We start from the raw sequence: 21696 nt of genomic DNA on the forward strand, positions 1-21696 counted from the left end.
ATGCAAACTTTTATCACACATTTGATTAATAAAATATTTCCATTTTTGATAATTCTTTGATTAAAATCATTTTTAGTTTAGCCAAATGGTAAGCTATATATATATATATATATAAAATGTATACAATTGATTTAAAAGAAGCTAATGAATGGGGAAAATTTAAAAGGCTCTAAATGATATAAAACAAAGAATATATTTAGAATTAATGTTAGCTTTTTATTTTATTTTCTTATTTAGAAATTGTCTTTTTCTTATAATGAAAATGGTGTTATTAATATTTTACAGTAACATTTTAAATTCTTTCTTTCTATTTCTTATTGAATGTGCTTCATTCTTTTTTTATTATAATTAAAGGAGCAAGTGTAGTTACTATTGAAGGAAATGTTGTACTATTTTATATTCTTGTGAGATAATGTGGTGTGCTATAATATAAGTCCTGTAACATAATGGTGATTCTTGCTCGGGTGATTTTTAAATAGAACTTTCAACATTCTTAATTTGTTTTCATAGGCAGAAATCAAATATTTTTCAGTAAATTTGAGCACAGTAATGCACCAAGTGATAATTAAAAAAAAAAAAAAAACTAATGTTATAACTTTAAAGATGCTTTTAAAGTTTCTTAAAAATAAAAGCTTTATTACCTACAGGTTGAGAAAAACTGGTATGTAAATATCGAAAGACCCCTTTACAGGAAATATATTCCTATGTTATTATGGTATGAAAACCAAAATTTGTACTTCCATTAGGAGTCTACTCATGTAAAAAAAAAAAAAGTGTTACAATATGAAATATTGAAGTTAGTGCTATTTTAGGTGCATAGAAAATCCCTTATGAACATTTCATGCATTAATTACTTTTATTAGGCCTTGTTACATTTAAAATGGTACTTTTAGTTTCTGTGTATGATGAATGAGAGCTGGTTAAAGTAAGGTGGATCATATCCCCCTATCAATGTACTGTCATTATCTGTATTGCATGTCTTTATTATTGGTAATTTTTATACTTCTATATTATAACCTGATTTTTATTTTATAATTTGAGTTTCCTGTGTGAATTAAGATAATTATTCAAATAAATGTACTGCTGAAATACTGAACTTTTTTAAGGCTGTTTCCATTAGAAAGAGCATAACAGCTAGAAGAAGATCACACAGATTGAATTCAACGGATGATATTAGTGTAAGTATTATTAATTCTAATCTTGTATGGTTCTAGATAAATAATATTCTAAAGATCCAAAATATTATGACCATCTCTGCAGTTGTCTTCGGAACAACCTAATATAAAATATGCATTGTGAAAGTGAGAAAGTATAACCTGTTAGTAACCAATGTCCTGCATTCGTAATTTGAAAGTTGTCTGTTAAACTGTCTTTCAATTTTTTAAATGCTACTAAACAGTGCTAAACTTCAACAGATTTTACAGCAGTCAATTTAGGTGGCATATGTCCTTCCTGTAGAGTCATCAATTTCTGTTCTAGATTTGATAGATCTGTTGGTATAAGCAATCTAGGAATTTCGGCTCTTTAAAGGTGTGCATGTGAGTTAACGGCACAGTGATGTTTTCTTGTTTATTGCTCTTTTTTTTTCCATTAGAAGAATATGGGTATGTGCGTGCATCCAGCTAGTAATTGTGAGGATAAAATATTTCTGGGTTTGTTTTATAGAAGATAAGTGGTGGAACTCTTGCTACTTAATAAAACACTTTATTTCAGCTTGAAATAAACAGGACATAAGATAAAATTATATCAGCCCTCTGCATTAATTCATTTTTAATTTAAAAATCTAATTTGGTACTATATTTACAAAACATGTGGCTAAATGTGATTGATCATGTTGTCACAGACAATCCTTTTTAACTATGGACATCATAACTATAAAATTTACATATTCATCGTAAACAAAAGCAACTCAATTCAACAATTCGCTTACAAACGAAAACAAACAATACATCTTATTAAATTGGAGTTGTAAACGATTTGGTCATGAAAACCTTATAAAAGACCCTTCTTTTCTGTGTGCTTGTTCTTTAAGGGATAAAAGTGGTGCTAGGTTTTCACAAGGTCAGTCAAATTATTCTAAAAAAAAAGTTTTGTTTATGACAGTAACTTTTCTTAATATGCTTATTTTTTACTGTGAAATCTAAAATGTTCATATTTTAAAATCGCATTAACTGCAACACAATTGCAGTCAATGATTACTATTGTTGCAAGACATTTAAATAATCTGATTGGAATGAGTGGTCGACAACCTGTTAAAATATCAAAATTGTCTGTATTCTCTTCGCACATCTTATGTTGCAGTTCTGAAATGTTTAGATGTATAATTGGTGTGTATTGTCATATCGAATAAAGAACTGTTTTTAAGTTTTCTTTCTCATTTATAATTTTTTTCTGCCTCCCAATTTTAGATGTTAAAGAAAAGTTCACGGTCATTAAGGAAAAATAAGAAAAATTGCAAATCAGATATGTTTACTGACTACGAATCTTTGGGACCAGGTAATTCGTATTTTGTGTTTTTAAATGACTAATTTTGGTTTCAGCCAAATTTTGCTATGATATTCATGATGTTTAATGCATGTCAATTGTCCATGAGATATTTGCTTCATTAAAAACTCATATAGAGCATTTTGCTACATATATTGTCCTGTTATTTGGAGCATGCAAACAATATACAAAAACAGTGAGGACTTTTCAGAAGCTGTTTTCATATATTAACAATTGATGTTGTGCATGTGATATTTTTTTAAAAGTTAATTCTAGTTGTCGAAGAAGAGAGGGAAGTAATTTAATTAGAAAAGGTAAGTTTTTAAATTTTTTGCTTTAGGATATATAGGGATATGTTGAAAGTTTCTTGTTTAGAACTCTTGAAGTTTAGTTGAAATGTTCAGAAAATTTAACTAGCCTGACTCATTAGCTGAGCAACAATACAAGGTAATTTAAAAGATGAAATGATTTATTTGAAAAGAAGAGCAGTTGACTTCAGTCTTGAAAACAATTTATTCTACATCTGTTGCCAGTTTAAGGCTCTATGTGATGATCCATATTTGTCTAGAAATAATATTTTTAAATAAAAATAATCGAATGACATTTTTTCTGTAATGTAAAGTAGTGAGGTCACATTGATAAGGAAAGGGACTAGACAAACATTTGGCTTATTGAAGAGGAGGTAAATCCCCAACAAGAATTGTGATGAATGAAATGTAAAAACTCTAGTGCAATTTTACTGTTGCATGGATTTTAAGCTACTTTGGAGCTACTTGGATTTAATCAGCTACTTTGAGATTTCAGAACATTGTATCTTTTAGCTTCCTACAAAATTATCTTTTCAGGTTTTTTTTTTTTTTTTTTTTTTTTTTTTTTCTCAATTATTATTGCTGTTTATGTGGCATTTAGTCTTTACAGCTGCCATATGTTGAGATTATTTCAGTAGCATTTGTTACAAATTTAATGTTTATAATCTTATTTTAAGCAATATTATGCATTCAAAAGTTTTTGATTTAATTCATTTGCTAAGTATATTGCATGATTAGATTCATAAAAAATTAATTTTGGCTGAATATTGATCTAATGTTATGAAGAATGCCTGCCAGAGATAAACATTTAATCATGTTCTATCTTTCTATTATTTTATGAAAATATGTATTTAAATCCATAAATGATACCTTTAAGATTGAAACTTGCTTTTTTGTTTATTTAATTACAGAATAAATTTTTAGAATATACTTGAGATTCTCAGTAACAATCAGGTTGCAGTGCAATAGATGTACTAATATGTAATTATATTAATTGATTTCTATACTGTCATAATATTCTGTGCTAGTAGGCGCTCTTCAGTGGTGTGATGATGAAATATGCTGTTGAAATATTGACATTTCTTCATCTTAATGTTGTCTTTGTTTGGCTGGGTAATTTTTTTAAAATAATTTTTCTTAGAATAAAATTTGTGGTTTGAAACAAACATTGTTTTAACCATTCATCCTCTGATTGTGCGTGTTAGGAGGTTTCTGTGTAGTGTCTTTTTCAAACCTCTGCATTTTTATGTGATTTTTTCCCATGTCAAACTGATAGAATTTACTATTTTGAACTATTTCGATGCACTTTCTAAAGAAAGTTGAAGCACCTCAGTTCAAAATTTGTTTTATGTCTTCCCTTCTTATTTGTAGTGACTGATTTCAATATATATAATATAATATAATAATATAATAATATATATATATATATATATATATATTATTATTATTATATAATAATATAATATAAAAGTGGGGATTTTAGGTATTGGAAAATTTAACTTAGGAGATTTATGTTCTTTTACAATATGTTGACTAATTATGCTCCTACAACTATATTTAATGGCTTTATGCACACTTTTAAAGGTTAAATGATAATTCAGAGAATTTGAAATGTATTTAATTTTTATTGTATGTTGCTCTTTTAAAACTGTGTTAATTGACTTATATATGGTGAAACAGAACTTTCTTTTACTTCATTTTATCTGATAAAAATTTTGGTTTAAAATTTAGTTCTTACCAGCAGTGTAACAAATTATTTAATTGATTTCTTATTTAAGTATAAATTGAATACGTTTTATTTTGATCATTTGCATATTTTATATCCAGATACAACTCCATGTGAACTTACAGACACTAATGGAGTCTTATTTTCACCAATATATTGCCTCTTGGAAGGTGAGTCTAGTATATATCTCTCTATCTATAGTAAACACAGGAGAAAAAAAATTGGGAGTTTTTTCATGAAAAGCCTGATTTGTGTAATTATAGTTCTTTACCAAATTTTAGTGTGTCCCAATAAAAGTGATGCAAGGAAACAAAATACAATTACAAAAATTACAGTTATAATAGCTATGAAAGGCAATCCATAGCATGTATATATTTAATTGGATGTTAATGTGAAAGTGCATGAAAATTCAGCTTATCAAAAATTTATATATAATGAAAAATTTGTCCAATTTTAAAGCGGAAATTGTATAATATCCTTTTAGAATGTTTTCTTAAGATCACTTTTCCATGGCTTGATAAAATATTCTAGGGTTATATTGAAATCTTAAGCTGGGTTTTTCTTCCTTAACAAGATATTTTGCTTTTCATGGGAAAATGCTTTTTCAGGCTACAAAATGTGCGATTTACACCTGTCCTTATAAAGATTTTAGGATGAAACTAAAAATGACTTTTAATATGTTCAAAATAGTGATATTTAGAGTGTATGTATTAAAAGTATTGCCAAAGACTTGCCTTAATTTATGCACATAAGTCATTATTTTGGTAGCCATATCATAGTATTTATTCTACTGGACCCATTATTGCCATGCAAGCTAATATCAATCTGGACAAATATTTTCAGTAACCATATTCATTCCTTAGTACAAACTCTGTTCTCTAATTATGATACTGTGTTAATAAGATGATAAAATGCATGTTTGCACTATTCACATTTTTGAGGACTGATTATGTAAGCAGCATGATGGAATTTTAATTCTAGCATGAAGTCTACAATCACCCAATCTCAATATTATTGATTCCCTTGTACTTATTGTTGGAGACAAGTGTTCATGCATACCCTCTAACTTCATCATTATAGAATCAATGGTTTATGTAGCAGAGTATTTAGGATCTCCATTTGTTCATTCCTAAACTACTGAAAACAGATCTGAATACCAAAGCAGTTCATGTCATATTATTGAGTTATTTGTTTTATGCTCTGAGTGTTTCCAAATTTCTATCCACCATTTGTATCTGGTACAACTCTAGATTTTATAATAGAAATCTAAGTTACGCCCTATTTTTCTAAAAAGTGTTGTTTTGGTCGTCTACAACATCAAGAAATGGAATTAAGCTGTTTTTAAAGGTTTCTTGGTAACCTTCAAATTCTTTGATTAAAAACAAGTCAATGTGAGCATTAATTCTACAATTATGCATGATGAACTGAAATTTTGTCTCTCATTTGCATAAATAGTTTTCTGTTTTTAAAAGAAATCTATAACTTCAGTATTTTTTTGTATTTATTTCATTGATTACTATTGAACGCTTGTTATTATTAGAATTTGATTATAAAATCTGTTCCTAGGTAATGTATTTGTTTTGTATGATTTTTTTGTGTGATGATGATGTGCGGATGATGCATTCAAACTGCTTTGCTCTTTATACATGATGAAATTTTTTTTTTTTTTTCTTTTGTAATTTTCTACATTTTCATTGTCATTCATATTTCAGCATCTACCTTTGAAATTTATTTATCACTTTTTTGATAGCAAAAAGATAGCATTTGCACTTTTTTAGAGGAGAAAGAAATGTTGAAAATGGTTGAATTTGCTATTATAAGAGTATATAAACCAATAATCTGTTAGTATTGTGAGAGTTCATAATCACATAAAAAAGAAATAAAAATGACATATTTAATTGGATGTATTCTTTATAATGTATGCAATAACTGATTTAAAGTATCCAACCACTGTTGAAATTGTTTTTTTTTTAATTGCTTCAGAAAGGCTGGATGAACTGTCCTTGAATTGAAACCATATAAAGAATTCTACACGACCTTACATTTTATTGTGAAGATTAGGTCATAAGGTATTTAGAGGCTAATTAGAAATTGAATTAGGGAATTATCTGGGAGTGCCACATTTCTCAAAATGTAACTAATTATTTGAAATTTTAATCACTCGTTTCATTTGTTGTGTACAATATTTGCATGCATTATTGTAAAAATAGCACATATTCATAAAATTAAGATCTATTTTAAAAAATCCAATTTTTTTGTACGTTTTATGCTTATAACTTGATAGTGATAATGCACGTTTTAAGTTTATAACATGAATTGTTTTTAAATTTAGCACATTGTGAAATATTCTATATCAATATATGGCATAGCATATCTTTTGCTTCACAATTTCAAACCCAGATATATAGGGAATTTGTATAAAAGTTTTTCATTTGAATACTGTTAAGATTCAGGAAGATGTTGACATTGCAGTGGCAAAATTTCAGTTTTTCTCTGTACAAAATTTAATAAAATTTTTCATGAATTAGTGTTTACAAACACTCATTCGTAAAAAATTACCTTCAAGTATGTAAATTTAATGTATGAAGGTCGAAAATATTTGAATATCCCTGCTTATTTCTAAAATTAGTACTAACATAAATGACAATAAATAAGATATTTTAAATAACGATTACATTATTCCCTTTATTTGCACAAACATTAGAATTATAACTTGATTACATTATATAAATGAAAAATATTCTGATACATTTATGTTTTGCTTTACCCTTCTGATGCAACAATTACTGTTATGGTGTAGAAATTATTAATATAAAGTGGATGCCACAGACATTAGTGAGATGAATTGAAACATCGAATTTGAACTAGACCACAATGCTCTACTTCAGAGGTATTTCTCATTAGTTTTATTTTACAGGAAAAACATGCAATTCCAAAAATTAATGGATAGTCTCCCTCATAGAATAACAAATGTCGTTGCTGTAAAAAACTGTCTCATTTCCTATTGCTAATAGTTATATTTGTAGAATAAGTAAAACTTAAAGATGTTTTTAATTCGTTATGGTGCAAGCTTCTCACCGAATCAGAAAAACATTGGTAATTTGATTCCACTCCTCATTGCCTAAAATGATCTGGATACTTTTAATTATGTAGAGCATATCAAATAACTTATGTTTCGATTCTAATGTTATTACAACTGAAAGAAATATTGTAATTGTTATGTATGATTCCTAACTTACTGCAATTTAAGTTATATATTAAAAAAAATATGTTTGGGTATTTAACATATTTTTTGTCTTAATACAACTCAATTTAGATACTTGGAGATTTATGTTTAAAAAATATTGATTTTTGGAAAGTCCCTCACCATTAACTTTTCTTTGAGAGCACTTGCTTACTACATTTTCTGAATCTTAACTATATTCAAATGGAATTTGTATATAAATTGTCATATATGTGTTTCTTTGAAACTGCCATGTTTGCTATAGTATGTTTTGCATATCATCATCATTTTTCTTTGTTTCAAGCTGGTGCTTGATGCCACAACTGCTGCAATGAACTCGATCTAACGCTGCCTCCCGAGCACGCCGCCAACTCAGCCAGCCCCCAAAATTCCTTTTCTTTATATCTATAATGCGCCATTACGCCTTATGTTTTCCTCTTTCCAATGATGCCCAAATCAATACAATTTTTGTATTATTATTTGGTAACATTTAAAGTATATGTCAAATCCATATCGAGCGCCATTATTTAATTTGCCAGAAATCAGTTTAGAAGGAATTTTTTAAAATACAATTTAATATTTCAGATTTTATTTGGCTGATATATTTTAAGAATCCTTATGAGGTATGTTTTGCATATTCACGGTTAAAAATTAGCAAATTAACTGAAGATACCCATGCTATTCAAAGTACTTATTTTTAATACAGTATATTGATAGTAAATATTCTTTATGATTTTGTTCAAAATTATGTCTGTTATAAGCAAAAAGTTGCAAGTAGAAAAATTTGAAATTTTAAAATAATTTTTATTTCTCAAATATAATGCTACTTTTACAAAAATGCTTGCAAATTATTATCTGCTTTCTGTGAAAAGGAGTGGACCCAAATTATTTCCTTTCTCTTGAATATCTGGTTGTTCTCAGGAGTCCGCATTTTTACTATAAAATGTGAATTCATCCATATTCTTTTCATAGATGTAATTCGAGTGCCGTTTGTCTAGATTTTTGGAGAAATTCCGAAAAATAAGAAATTTTGAAAGCATCCAGTTACTTTTGATCAGATTGTATGTGTGTGACAGAGATTATATGCTATTTTTTATTATTATTACTTTTAGCTTTGCATACTGACATTATTTTGGATTCTAAAACTGTTGTTCTTGAGCCTTCATATGCTGTTTAAATTCAGCTTTGCTAATTAGATGAAACATTTTCTCAATCAGAGCATGTTAGATTATTTTAACGCTGTATTCTTTGTTTCAAAAATGTGTATAGATATTTTCAGTGTAATAAAAATAAACTTGACAAAAATTTTGAACTTTTGAATTACAACAAAAATTAATTTTCTTAAAACAGTCTAGAGATAGTCAATAAATTGTTGTAGCATTTATGCTATTTTTGTGCGTGTGTTGTGTGAAGAAGGAAATCAAAGTTTATAAAAGTGCTGTTTGTTTGATAAGGCATTTATTTAAATCAGTGCGTAATGCATTCTTGTAATATTTATGTTCACATATGTGTGTGATTTATGGAAATTACATCAGAGTTAGAAAAGTGCTTTGTGTGTGTTAAGAATTAAAAAAAAAAAGATTTCTTTATTTCTATGTTGACTTAAAAAAAAAAATTGTGCTTATTAGGAGAAATCTTGAATTGAAATTATTATTGAAATCTTGAAAATTGTTTATCATTGAAGTACAATTTATCTTATTCTTTTATACTACTGAAATATCGGTATGATGATATTCATCTAATCTATGATTGAGAATATTGGTTTTGCAGAGTCATCATTTCCTCTATTCATGAAAATTAGTCCTATTTATTAGAATAAATGTTTGCAATTTTTTAATCTTGTAATTTTATTTAGGACTTTGTTTAGATGCCGAGCTAATTCCTTACAAATCTGTAGAATACGGTATGCTGTATTAATTTTATTGTATGTGTGCTTAATATTTGAATTGTTGTGACTTCACTTTGGATACGATATCCACATTTTCATTTAACTTGATTGTATTTTTAGTGGACAAGTTCTTTGTTGATTGTTTTAGTAATCTTCATTCAGCAAGTATTTTTAGATTTTAATATGCAATTTTTATTAATTTTGTACTGTTTATATCTATATCTATAGTCTAAGAACCCTAGTACACTTCAGAAATTACGAAAGGCGAGCAAGGGCAATCTCTAAATTTGCCCGTCGTAAACCCGTTATTGACCGCCGAAATAGATGTCGGTCAGTTTCACTCAAGTCGGAAAATGCCCATCGAAATATTTGCCCTTCGAAACAGAACCGATCATTTTCGACCAAATCGACGTCATCGCTGGCGCGGAAAATTGGATATCATCCGTCTTTTGAATTCAGATCTCGGATACGCTATGTGTGGTCATTGGCGAACGAGTCAGATCCCATCAAGGTTTAATCTGCTAAATAAAATTTATTTAAATTTTACTTATTTTCATGCATTTTCATTTGTGTTAATTTCTTGACAGCTATTAACCTACTAAATTCCAATTGCCTTTTTCTTTTTTACATATTTTTAGTTTGAGATTTGAAAGAAACCTTTCAACTCTTTAAAACATGGTAGTTTCGTTTTTAAGCCATTTAATGAAGAAAAGACAATTTATTTTGTGAACCACCTTTTAAAAGTATTTCATATACTTCAGAAATTTACTAAAAGAACTATTTGTAATACATCAGCTAGAAAGTTCCTTAGAAGAATATGTGCCAATTGCAACACATGCACACACAAAATGCAAAACATACTGAGTGGATCTGTTCAGTTTGCCAAATACCTTTTATACTTAGCACACATACAAAAAAAATGCATTAAAGAATAAAATGAGTTATGATATTTTGATTCTTTTGAAAAACAGTGCTTAGTTTTAATTAAAATTAAAATTATATACTGTTATAACTCATTATTCTAATTGTTTTCTGTTTTTTATTTAAATTCTAACAGTTAGATTTGCTTCAAGTTAAAAAGAATGTATTATATGGTGAAACTTTGATTAATTGATTAAAAAACATTTGTTGTATGTATTATGAAACTGGAAAACATTATGGTACTAAATATGTAACACTCATTAAAAAATATAACATAGAGGTTTTTATCTAAATTTTAAATATTATATTAAAGATTGCTTTTGTTTGTAAAAATAACATTTTCATCGAGTATAACAAATTTTTATTTGTGTGCAACAAATCGATTATTTTTTCATAAACTCTGGTTTGTAAGAAAGAAGTTTTGCATAAGCATTATATCTGAGAGTTAACTGAGACATGTTTGCAAAAAAATTTTAGTTGTATAAATTCTTAAAACATTATTATTATACAAATAAAAACAATAAATCAATCAACAAAAAAACACATTACTACAACTAAAAAGTATTCCAATAGTTATATGTATATATTTTTCAAGCTGCAAAGGTAATCATTAAATCAAAAATTCCGAAGATGAAAATCAACTTATTGTAAAGTAAAATCATAACTGATTAAAGAAAAATATTAACTTAATATGAAACATTTTTATGAAATAGAATAAGAAAAAGTAATTTGAAAGATATAAGTGAATGAGATGTATTATTTTTTACAACAATCAGTAACAATGAATTTCGTTACAGGTGCTAACAACTATGAAAAATGACGATTTATTCTCATCTAATATAAGTACTGATTAAACATTCTAACATGTATTGCATATTTAGTTATGTAAGCATATATCTTCCTGCCATGGAACTGCACCAATACCTTTGAAATAGGTATAGAATTTCTTTCTAGCATCTTTTTGTTAACTAAGCAAATAAACTGATTTAAAATGTGATAGCAAGAATTGAAATAAAGATGAAAATGCAGAAAAATAAGGCAATGGAAAAATTGTCCGTAAGCTAGCGCTTCGTAATTTCTCTATTATACTAGCCTCTTAAGAGAGGCGACAATATGGAAAAGGCTGTACAGACCACCTCTCTAAAGAATGATGCAATTCGTGCTTCTATGCATCCTCAGTTACGCAGCGCCATCAATCATGGGCAGATTCATTCTTTTAATTGTGGGTATACCACTTGAATTATCTGATGTTTTGCTTTCAAAGCCTAAAGGAAAAGTTGACGGATGGATTGACTTTTTTTTTGCATGCTATAAGTACATTTTTTTTTTCCATTCTCAGTTTAACTTCAATCAAGTTTCTATTTTCAATTCTAAATAATGAAAACTTGAGAAACACCTATTTAAACCAAAGTGTGACACAATATTTGAATTTGTATGTAGTACAAAATATTGTACAAAAAAAATGATTGCATCAGTTATTCTTTCATACTGTTTTATTGAGATGAAGAATACATGGAATGTTTCAGTATTTAAAAATATTTAAGGTATTAATACTGAATAATGATAAAATTTATATTCAAATTACAAATTACAATAAATATCAAATTGCAACACAAATTTTAAACTGCGTTTATAGTATTTTTCGTTTTGAAAAAAGAAAAGAAAAAAAAAAGCTAGTAAATTTTTTTCATATTAATATGATATGCACATCATATATTTTACATTTCTATTATACAGCACAAACACAAGCTTTGTATCTTCCTTGAAGTATTTTCTGTGGCAGAATTCAGTATTTTACAGGTTCACTTTTGCTCCAAATTGTTCGTTAAACCCAGAGTTCAACATATTTTATATTCTTCTGGATTTGTTAGATGGGAAGAAACAAATTTTTTGTTGTTTCATGTATATGCATTATATCAAAGGTATTTGTCAAAGAAACTCAACACAAAAACTCTTGCTTTAAGTCAAAATTCTGCAGGGAAAAAAAAAAAAAAAAAAAAAACGGCAATGGAAAAATTGCACGAATTTTCCAGTGAAGAAATGTGGTTTGATTCCAAACAGCTTTATTAAATATATTTCTTTCAAAATTTGTGGAGACCTGTGTTGCTTTGAATGTATTAATACTTGATTATTTCTTTTGCCTCATGTAATCATTCCGAAATTTGTGTATTTTTCCTGCAAATCAAAAACAATTGCATCGTTCAAAATGACTCGAAAATTATTTTTAAGAAATTCCACTTTCATTTCAGTAATACTACAGTTAAAAAAGAAATAAAAATATTTAACTGTACATTGAAATAATATTTGCAATAAAAAATCCTGAGCAAGTTTATGAAACCAAAAATTTAAAAGAGAGTAGGGATGACTATATTACACGCCATACGCAATGAACCAAATCGTTCTCTTATTTCTTTAGAATGGGAGGAGGGGGGATCTCCCTCCTAAAAGCTACTAATCTGAAGCTGATGAGTTGACACAACTTCGGCTCAAATAATGAGTCATGGCTAGTGAAAATTTCCTTCAGCATTATATTTAATGTTGAAAAAAATAATTTTAAAAAATGTTAGTAGTACAAATTTTTTATCTTAATTTTTTCCTATTAATATTTTGAATTTTTTTGTTGTCTTATTTTAACTTTTTGCTTTAAATCAACTCTTTGTGATACTTTAACTAACATTTTGTGATAATATTCTAATTTGCTTTGACTTTCTTTACATTCTTGCAAATACGAATGTTCCACCATTCGTATATATATAACCTTGTATAATTTTGTATTCGTACGAAAACAAAGAAAAAATATCAATACATAATTTTAAAAGCTGTCGTATTTGGGACGTTATAGGATGTATAAAAAAGAAAATGAGAAATTAAAACCATATGTTTCGAAAAAAATGGAATAATAAATCGCCAAACCTGACGTTTCCAGACCGCAAACCAACTGCTTTTCCCCCCTGCAGTGTACAGTAGACGATAACAGCAACAACAAAAAAGGAACACATCTGTAACTTTGTTATTTATTATAACATCTTAACAAATTTGGTGTTGATGGAAATGACTGGAAGGGACAGGCATGTTGAGGTAGACAAATTGATTAACCGAGTTAATTTTGTACTATCTCAAAATTTTTTCATTATGGCTATCATCGTTTTTTATTATTATTGAATCGATTTGCCGTGATGAAATTAACCTCTCAGTAAAGGTTTGTGGAATTCTGATGATAAATTCGGGAGTTAAAGAGTTTTGAGAAATGACGCTTCCAATGTTAAATGAATTCTTTTAATTTACAGCGATATCTGGGAAACTATTATGTTTCTTTAAAAATTTCACATTCCTAAATCAAATTATCGCATTTCATAATGTTAAGAAATAAATGCATAAATAATACAAATTTAACATTTTTTAATGAATTTTTAAAAATGAATGTGGGAAAAAGTGAATTGTAACATAGTAAAATTTTTGTATGAGGGTAAAGTTGACTTGCTAAAATGCCGGAATCCAAAAAATTATGCTCACACCCCACATGGTTTTCGAATTATTCACAAAAATTGTAAAATTCCCGCAAATGATTTGCAACATTTTTTTGGGGGGGGAGGGCCGTATGTTAAATTTATATGTATTTATAGGTCTAATTTTTGTGAAGCACGAGATTTAATGGCCATTATAACATAGCAGATACTTATTTTTCTGGATCAGACTATTTTAATTTAATATGAATTCTGCTTTCTTTTGAAAAATTTTTTTTTTTTTTTCATTCAAATGATATAAAATTAGGTTGCAGGACAGATTTATTCTTAGAATATTTAATTAATTTTTTCTCTTTCCCGACAATTACCATTTGCAAGTAAATAAAATAGAAATCCAAGGAGTTCCGCTAAAAGAAGGAAATTAGTTAGCACTATTATTTATATACTTAATGGCTTATTTTTGAACACTTGTTAATAAATTTCTTTAATTAGGTGGAAAATAATTTTAAAAACATCTCTAAAATGATTCTCTCGGAGTTATAAAATTATCTTCTCTTCGCAATTGTGTTTATTAAAAAATATTGTTTTCGAGCATCTAGTTCGGTATGTTAGCATGATAATGTGCTTCGCTCAATTCGTTTGTATTTATTTATCTTAATTACATCAGCCGTTGCATAACAGAAAGAATGCCCATCGCTCAGTTATTCCTGCAGTAGTAAACTTAATAAATCTTCGATAACAATCGTTTCCTCCATCTGATAAACGCCAGTCATTTCATTGGCTTTACGCTATTCGCATTTCCCCAATCAGCACCATTTTAAGGAATTAAAAAAAAAAAAAAAAACGGTGGTAAACTACGTACATTCTCCATAAAAATTAAGATGTATGTTTATTTTTTAGGGTGTGGGATCGATTAAAAAGGCCTAAATGATGGACTGGTTTTAAAAGTAATGTAAATGCTTCAATATTTATATAAGAAAGAAAATATTAAAAAAAATTATATATTAAAAATAAATGAGTCGTGTTGTTTGTTCCTCCTGAATTCCTGTAATAAAGAAACGAAAAAAGTCGTTATTTTGCTATTAACAGATTTATTTAGTATACGGTAACCGCTGGGTTGACTCTTTTTGGTCTGAATCGAATTATTAAAAAAAAGTTTGAGATAATAGTTAAATTAATTCGGTTAATCAGTTTGTCAACGAACCTGTCTCCCCAAATCATTTCCATCGACACCAAATTTGTGAAAATGCGATAATTTTTTTTTTTTTTTTTTTTTTGACGACTATATTAAGGTTGGATTTCGAATGGCGTCAGCTCTGACAAAAGTGGGGGAGGGGGAAAATGAACTATTTGCTCCTTGAAAAAAGATTTTTTACTACAGAGATTATCGAATATTGGCATTTAAAGCCAAAATATGATCAAAAATAGCAATAACTTTCAAAATGTACTGTAATCATTTCATTAGGTGGAATGATACATTTTGTAGTTTTCAATGTACTATTAAGTTAGCCTATCTTGGATTATAATTTCTGTTCACAAAAATTATATAGTTGTCTTGAAGTTCATATTTTTTTGGTTCAATGAATATGAACTATTTTAACTAATTTTCTTTGATGGTTTATTGTGTGGCAGAGGCGATGAATATTGATTATAAATATTTATCGTCTTTTTTTTTTTCTTCTTTTTTTCATGAATATTAGTGACACTAGATCTGAAGAGTAAGCATGTTTCTTAAGAATTTTGATAAAAATTTATATGCGAAAATAAATTGCTGTACTAAATGTTTTGATATTTCATAAGTTTGCTGTTCTTACAGGTGAAACTACAAATGGGCAGTCTGTAATAGATAAGAAATTAATTTGCAAGTCAAGTTTAAATGCTACTGCATTGTCATATGAAGCGGAGTTTTCATCTACAGAGGAAGTAGTAGAAGTTATGGAAGACTGGGAAAATACATTTGATCCGTATGTATATTAATATCGCGTATTTTCACTTTCTAAGATTTTTTTTCCTGTAATATATAAAATTATCAATCTAATTTATTTTATATATGGAATTGTAGTTTTTAAATTTTTAGGACATGAGTCTCGGTCAGTCACATTTTTAGAACCAAAATATTGCATGTAATCGTTACCATTATTTTAAAATACTCCCACTTCCATTTTTTTTTAATTAAGAATTTTCATTCAACATGACAACACACCTAAGTGAAAATTTATCTGAAGGACTGTCTTCTATGCATATGTATATTTTTTATAAAATAAGATTTAGAATTAGTTGAATATCAGATTTTTAAGTTCACCATGAGAAGATGCAAAAATAAACTGATTGTTAACATGATTATATTCATCTGGTTAATGAATATTCTTAGGTAATTTAATATCATGATTTAAAAAATTGTATTAATTTTTTTTCTTTTATTAAGGGTTTTGATGCAATTTATTTCATGTGTTTTCAGTGCTTAAAGATTTCAACTTCCTTCGAATTCTCATAATTTTATATTGACAGATAATTCTACTATGGAGTGAGAAATTATAATTGTACATTAAATTATTAATCTTGAATTTTGTTTATCTTGTTTAGTTTAAATATTAAGTGATTATTAGCAATAATTCGATGCAGTCTTTTCATTAAAAAAAGTTTATAATTTTTATGCATTCGAAATTGTTAACGATTCGATAGTTCTAGCAAATAATTGCAGCATGAATAATTAAAATTCATGTTTCAAACTTCTTTCTTTTATTAGGTACCTATTCATCAAACATTTACCCCCATTGTCTCCAGAAATACGGGCACGTGGTCCAGCTTTACCTTTAAAAACAAGAAGTAGTCCAGAATTTACTCTTGTACTGGACTTGGTAAATATTTTTTCAGTGTTTTTAATTTGAAATTGAAATGAATTTATTTAAAACACAAATTATTTTTGGTATTTTTTATGATTGGATAATATATCTTAACTGTTAGATCAATAGTTTTTAAACAATAATCAAATACATCTAAATCCGATCAAATGTTATAATTTCTTATATGCACTGAACTTTACTAGTATTGTTTGAATATTTTCTGAAACCTTCTATCAAATGTTAACCTGCATCATGTGTTATTTGTTTATCTATAGGATGATTATAATTAAAGTTTAATTTTCAAAAGGATATAAAATAAGAAACACTGGTCAAAATGATTTGATTATATATGAAGAAATGGTGGAAAGTATGGTATAAAAAATGATAGTGCTTGACACATTATAAAATGTGCATGGGCGCAGGTACCAATGGTGTTGGTACTAGAACCAATGCGTGTGTTGCAAGTTAAACGAATTGTACCGTTTAATATGCGTTATATAAAGGTTTTTTTATACAAAAGTTCCATGAAGTAGTGGCTTCCTAGAACATTTGACAGACATGGCAATTTTAGTTGAAAGCTCATCTTATGATAAGTTGGTACTATATTAGATAAGAAAAAAATGAAATCAGTTTTTAATTCTTGCTAGACTTCAATGTATTTTTTATCATTTGCTACTACAAGTTCAAACCAAGAAACAGCATTATCTACAACAGATTGGAATATATATTTGTTGATGCTGTGAATGTATTATGCAATGCTTGTCTACAGTTGAGCTAATTTTGCAGTCGGATCACTGAACACAGCATGTTTCAGATATCCCCAATGTCTGAAACCACAAGAATTGAGATCAGGTCAACATTGGAGGCAAGTTTGTTGGAAATTGATTACTGATATTTGATCTTGTCATGTTGAATGAGCTTTCAACTAAAAGTTCCACAATTATCGAATGCTTTAGAAGTCATTATTTTATTCATTGAATTTTTCAGTAAAAAAAAAAAAAACCGTTGCAATCATGCACATTAAACATAATAACTGTCAACTTTTTTCCATTTTTAGCGTATTTTTCCCTCACTCTTTGCGTATATTCAAGTCAAATTTTGGGTCATTCTGGCCAGTAGTCTTTGTTTTAATTGGACTTAAAAAAAAAAAAAAATATTGGACCTTCTATACAGTGAGAAGTTCACGATGGAGACGCTTATGCTGAAATTAGTCATGCAACCATTTCTGATGAAGATTCATTTTAATTGTCAAAATTTTCAGTAATTTATAATCTTGGAAAATGTGTAAGAAGCGGTGTTTAATGAAGCTTCTTTCTTATTAAACGAAAATCGGTGTAAGAGACTTTCTGATCTAAGAGATATGTCATTCTTTATCAGTTTTTTATAGCGCTATGCCCCCCTCTTTTTTTCATTGAGTGGTTTTCGTATACCTTATTACATGAGGCATTATATATAGGATGGCATATCAATCAGTATATATTAACATGCTAAAAATTAAGTAAGAATTAAAATACTTAAATGTATCATGTAGTTCATCAAGAATATTCAGTCAAGTCATGATTTTAAACTCCACAATTCTTCCATATGTTGCCAAAATTTGCTTCTATTAAACCTCTTCGTTTAGATCATATAATTTAGTATACCTTTTCAGTCATCTCTTTGATTGATCGAATTTAAAATTCGATAGCGGGCAATTTAGGTATATTAACTACAAACTGAATTTTGCATTTGTAATTTCATCCTTCTAACTCGTTCCATTTTTGAGTTAACATGGTCACAGATAGGCTATAATTTCCAATATATTTTTCCCTCGAACTCATATTGGCTTGAATTATGATAATATGCTGAAATCTGTAGCCGTTTTATTTAAGACTACATCTCTTTGCCCTGCATAATTCTCATATGGACAAATAAAAATTGTTTATTCCAAATATTGCTTGTCCTCGTTCAGTTCAGTAACCAGATAAATGGTATTTCTTCTAGCCAACTTTTATTTTCGTAATTTAAAATTTTATTATTATAATGTTATCAGATAAATATTTAATATTTTCTTAGAGCATTGAAAGAATTAAAATATTGTACTCTATGTAAAAACCAAATGTGTAATATTTTTATTATTACAAAATAACCTAATGAAACTTAATAAATCTCCTGTCCGATTAATAGTCATTTCCGCCAGAAAATAAAACCCATTCTTTTTAATAAACACTAATAACTTTGTTGGTATTCATGCAGTATTCGCATCTCACCAATCAGCGATATTTTATAAGAATGTGGAGGGGGTTAAACCACGTATAAAAAAGAAAAAAAAATTATAATTTGGAGATCATAACCATATTAAGGATAAATATGAATCGTATTATTTATTCTTCCAAAACTCCTGTGAACAAAATTGAGAAATCTTTTTACTATTAACAAGCTGAGATTTTCTTAATATATGGCCCCCTGTGAGTTGGCACCTTTTGGGCGGAACTTTCCGCAAACAAAAAGTATATATCAAGAACTATATATTCCGAAATGAATTTTGATACACATACATAAAAAAAAAATCTGCTGGATCGGTTTCTTTAATTTTGAGATAGTATTTAATTAATTCAGTTAATCAGTGTTTTTTATCTTAACAAACCTTCTTTTTAAGTTATGTCCATTGACACCAATTTTGTAATGATGCGATAATAAATAACAAAATTACAGAGGTGCTTTTTTTGTCGATTGTGCTTGTGTTGTCCCCCTCCCCCGTTTTCTATCGTTTGTTCTGTGACATATCACTTAAACTGCCAGAATATAATTCATTTTTGATTTTGCATTTCTTGTTCCACATGGTGCCTATTTTGTATCAAGAACCCCGAATTTCAAACATATGTCATTATTTTAACTTAGTTACTCCTTTGGTGCGTGGTTTAACACGCATTGCCAAATTTACTTTAAATTAAAGTATTAAAACATTTTTACTTAATGAAAACTGCCAGCCATGTAAATAACAAAAATAAATTTTAATTACAAATTAAGTTAACAAATATCGAATATGATACATTGGCCGTAATTCCATCGACCAGCAGGAGACAGACGTTCTAAGCCAGCTGGCGAAGGCAGGAAGTGAGTCACTCGTATCCGTTGGAGAGCAAAGTTCATCTCCAAAGGTATGATTGATGCTTATCGCCAGTTGGCGAAACAAACAGTCATTTATCGCCTGTTTGGCCGCTGCACACTCCCTCCGCAGTCTCATTGGAAATGGACATAACGACGTGGGGGTCGAACTTGTCGCCCTGTGCGAGTTGTTTGTCTTGCTGGAACGACGATGGATGCCTTAGCTGGAAGTGTCTTGGTACACTCAGTAGTAGAACTTGCTTCTTGCTTGGCTGGTGGTATACTGGAACACTCAGGAGGAATAATAAAAGCAGGTTTCAGACGGTCTATAGAGATGGTATGGGAAGCTCCCTTGATCTCGAGATCGAAAGTTTTCTGTCGCCTGACTAGAACTTTGTACGGTCCATCATATGGTGCTTGTAGGGGTTTGCGTACACCGTCATGTCTCACAAATACATGTGAACACACGTTGAGGTGAGGATGTACAAAGATTGTTCTTTGGCCATGACAGGACGTTGGAACTGGTCTCATCGTTGCAAAATGACGTTTCAAGTCCTCCACGAGCTGCTTGGGTGATGCGTCTCCAGGTGTTGGATCGAAAAACTCTCCTGGTAGTCGCAGAGACTTGCCATATACCAGCTCAGCTGTCGTTGCTTGCAGATCCTCTTTGAAGACGGACCAGAATCCTAGTAACAAGGTGGGCAGTGCTGCAGACCACTGATCTGTGTTGTAGGCTTTCAAAGCTGCCTTTAATGGGCGGTGGAACTCTTCGATCAGGCCATTGGCCTGAGGATGATAAGGAGAAGATCTGATCCTTATAATTCCTAGTAGCTGAGAGAGAGCACGGAACAAATCACTCTCAAACTGTCTGCCTTGGTCAGTAGTTATTCTTACAAGACAACCAAATTTGGCTATCCAGTGCTTAAAAAAATTTTGTGGTACTGTCTGTGCTGTCATGTCTGGAATTGGTACGGCTTCTGGCCATCTCGTGAACCTATCTATCATTGTTAAACAATAATAGTTTCCTTGAGAAGGAGGTAGAGGGCCTACAAGGTCCAGGTGCACATGTTCGAACCTCTGTGATTGGTCTACAAATTTTCCTACTGGGGTTTTAGTATGGCGAATTACCTTCGATTTTTGACACGGGATGCAATGCTTAGCCCAATTGTTGCAGTCTTTTCGAATGGAAGGCCAAATAAAACGCGATCGAATTAATTTTGAAGTGTTGCGAATGCTAGGATGAGATAAATTATGCAGTGATGCAAAAATTTGCTGACGAAATGATTCAGGAATATAAGGTCGAGCTGTACCTGTTGATACATCACAATAAATGGGAGTTTCGCAATTTGGAAAAGCAATTCTTTTAAATTGTAATGTTGCAGAATTATCGATTAAATTTTTTAATTCAGAATCAATTTGTTGTGCTTGTGCAATTTCGTTATAATCTATGGGATTTGGCATGCTTATTGCGTTTATCCTCGAAAGTGCATCTGCTAATATATTCTCAGAGCCTTTTATTTGGTGAATATCGGTGGTAAACTGAGATATAAAATCTAATTGTCTAGCCTGTCTCGGAGAGCATTTGTCCAAGCGCTGTTGGAAAGCGTAAGTTAACGGCTTATGATCAGTAAACAAAGAGAAATTTCTAGCTTCAAGCATATGCCTAAAGTGTTTGATGGCAGCATAAGCTGCTAATAACTCTCTGTCGTAAGCGCTATAGTTTCTTTCTGCTGGGGAGAGTTTCCGAGAAAA

General features: G+C 29.2%; 1 protein-coding gene across 1 annotated transcript in view; it reads left to right on the plus strand.

The window, feature by feature from the left end:
- The window catches only part of LOC129959654 (CTD small phosphatase-like protein 2), a 46428-nt gene that overhangs the window by 9656 nt on the left and 15076 nt on the right, over positions 1-21696 (plus strand). Inside the window, exons 3-7 of the mRNA XM_056072542.1 lie at positions 1107-1178; positions 2409-2496; positions 4620-4688; positions 15831-15978; positions 16761-16872. Of these exons, the coding sequence (XP_055928517.1) occupies positions 1107-1178; positions 2409-2496; positions 4620-4688; positions 15831-15978; positions 16761-16872 (489 nt within the window). The remainder of the gene's footprint in view (positions 1-1106; positions 1179-2408; positions 2497-4619; positions 4689-15830; positions 15979-16760; positions 16873-21696) is intronic.

Source organism: Argiope bruennichi, chromosome X2 (genome assembly GCF_947563725.1).
Source record: "Argiope bruennichi chromosome X2, qqArgBrue1.1, whole genome shotgun sequence".
Taxonomy (NCBI): Eukaryota; Metazoa; Arthropoda; class Arachnida; order Araneae; family Araneidae; genus Argiope; species Argiope bruennichi.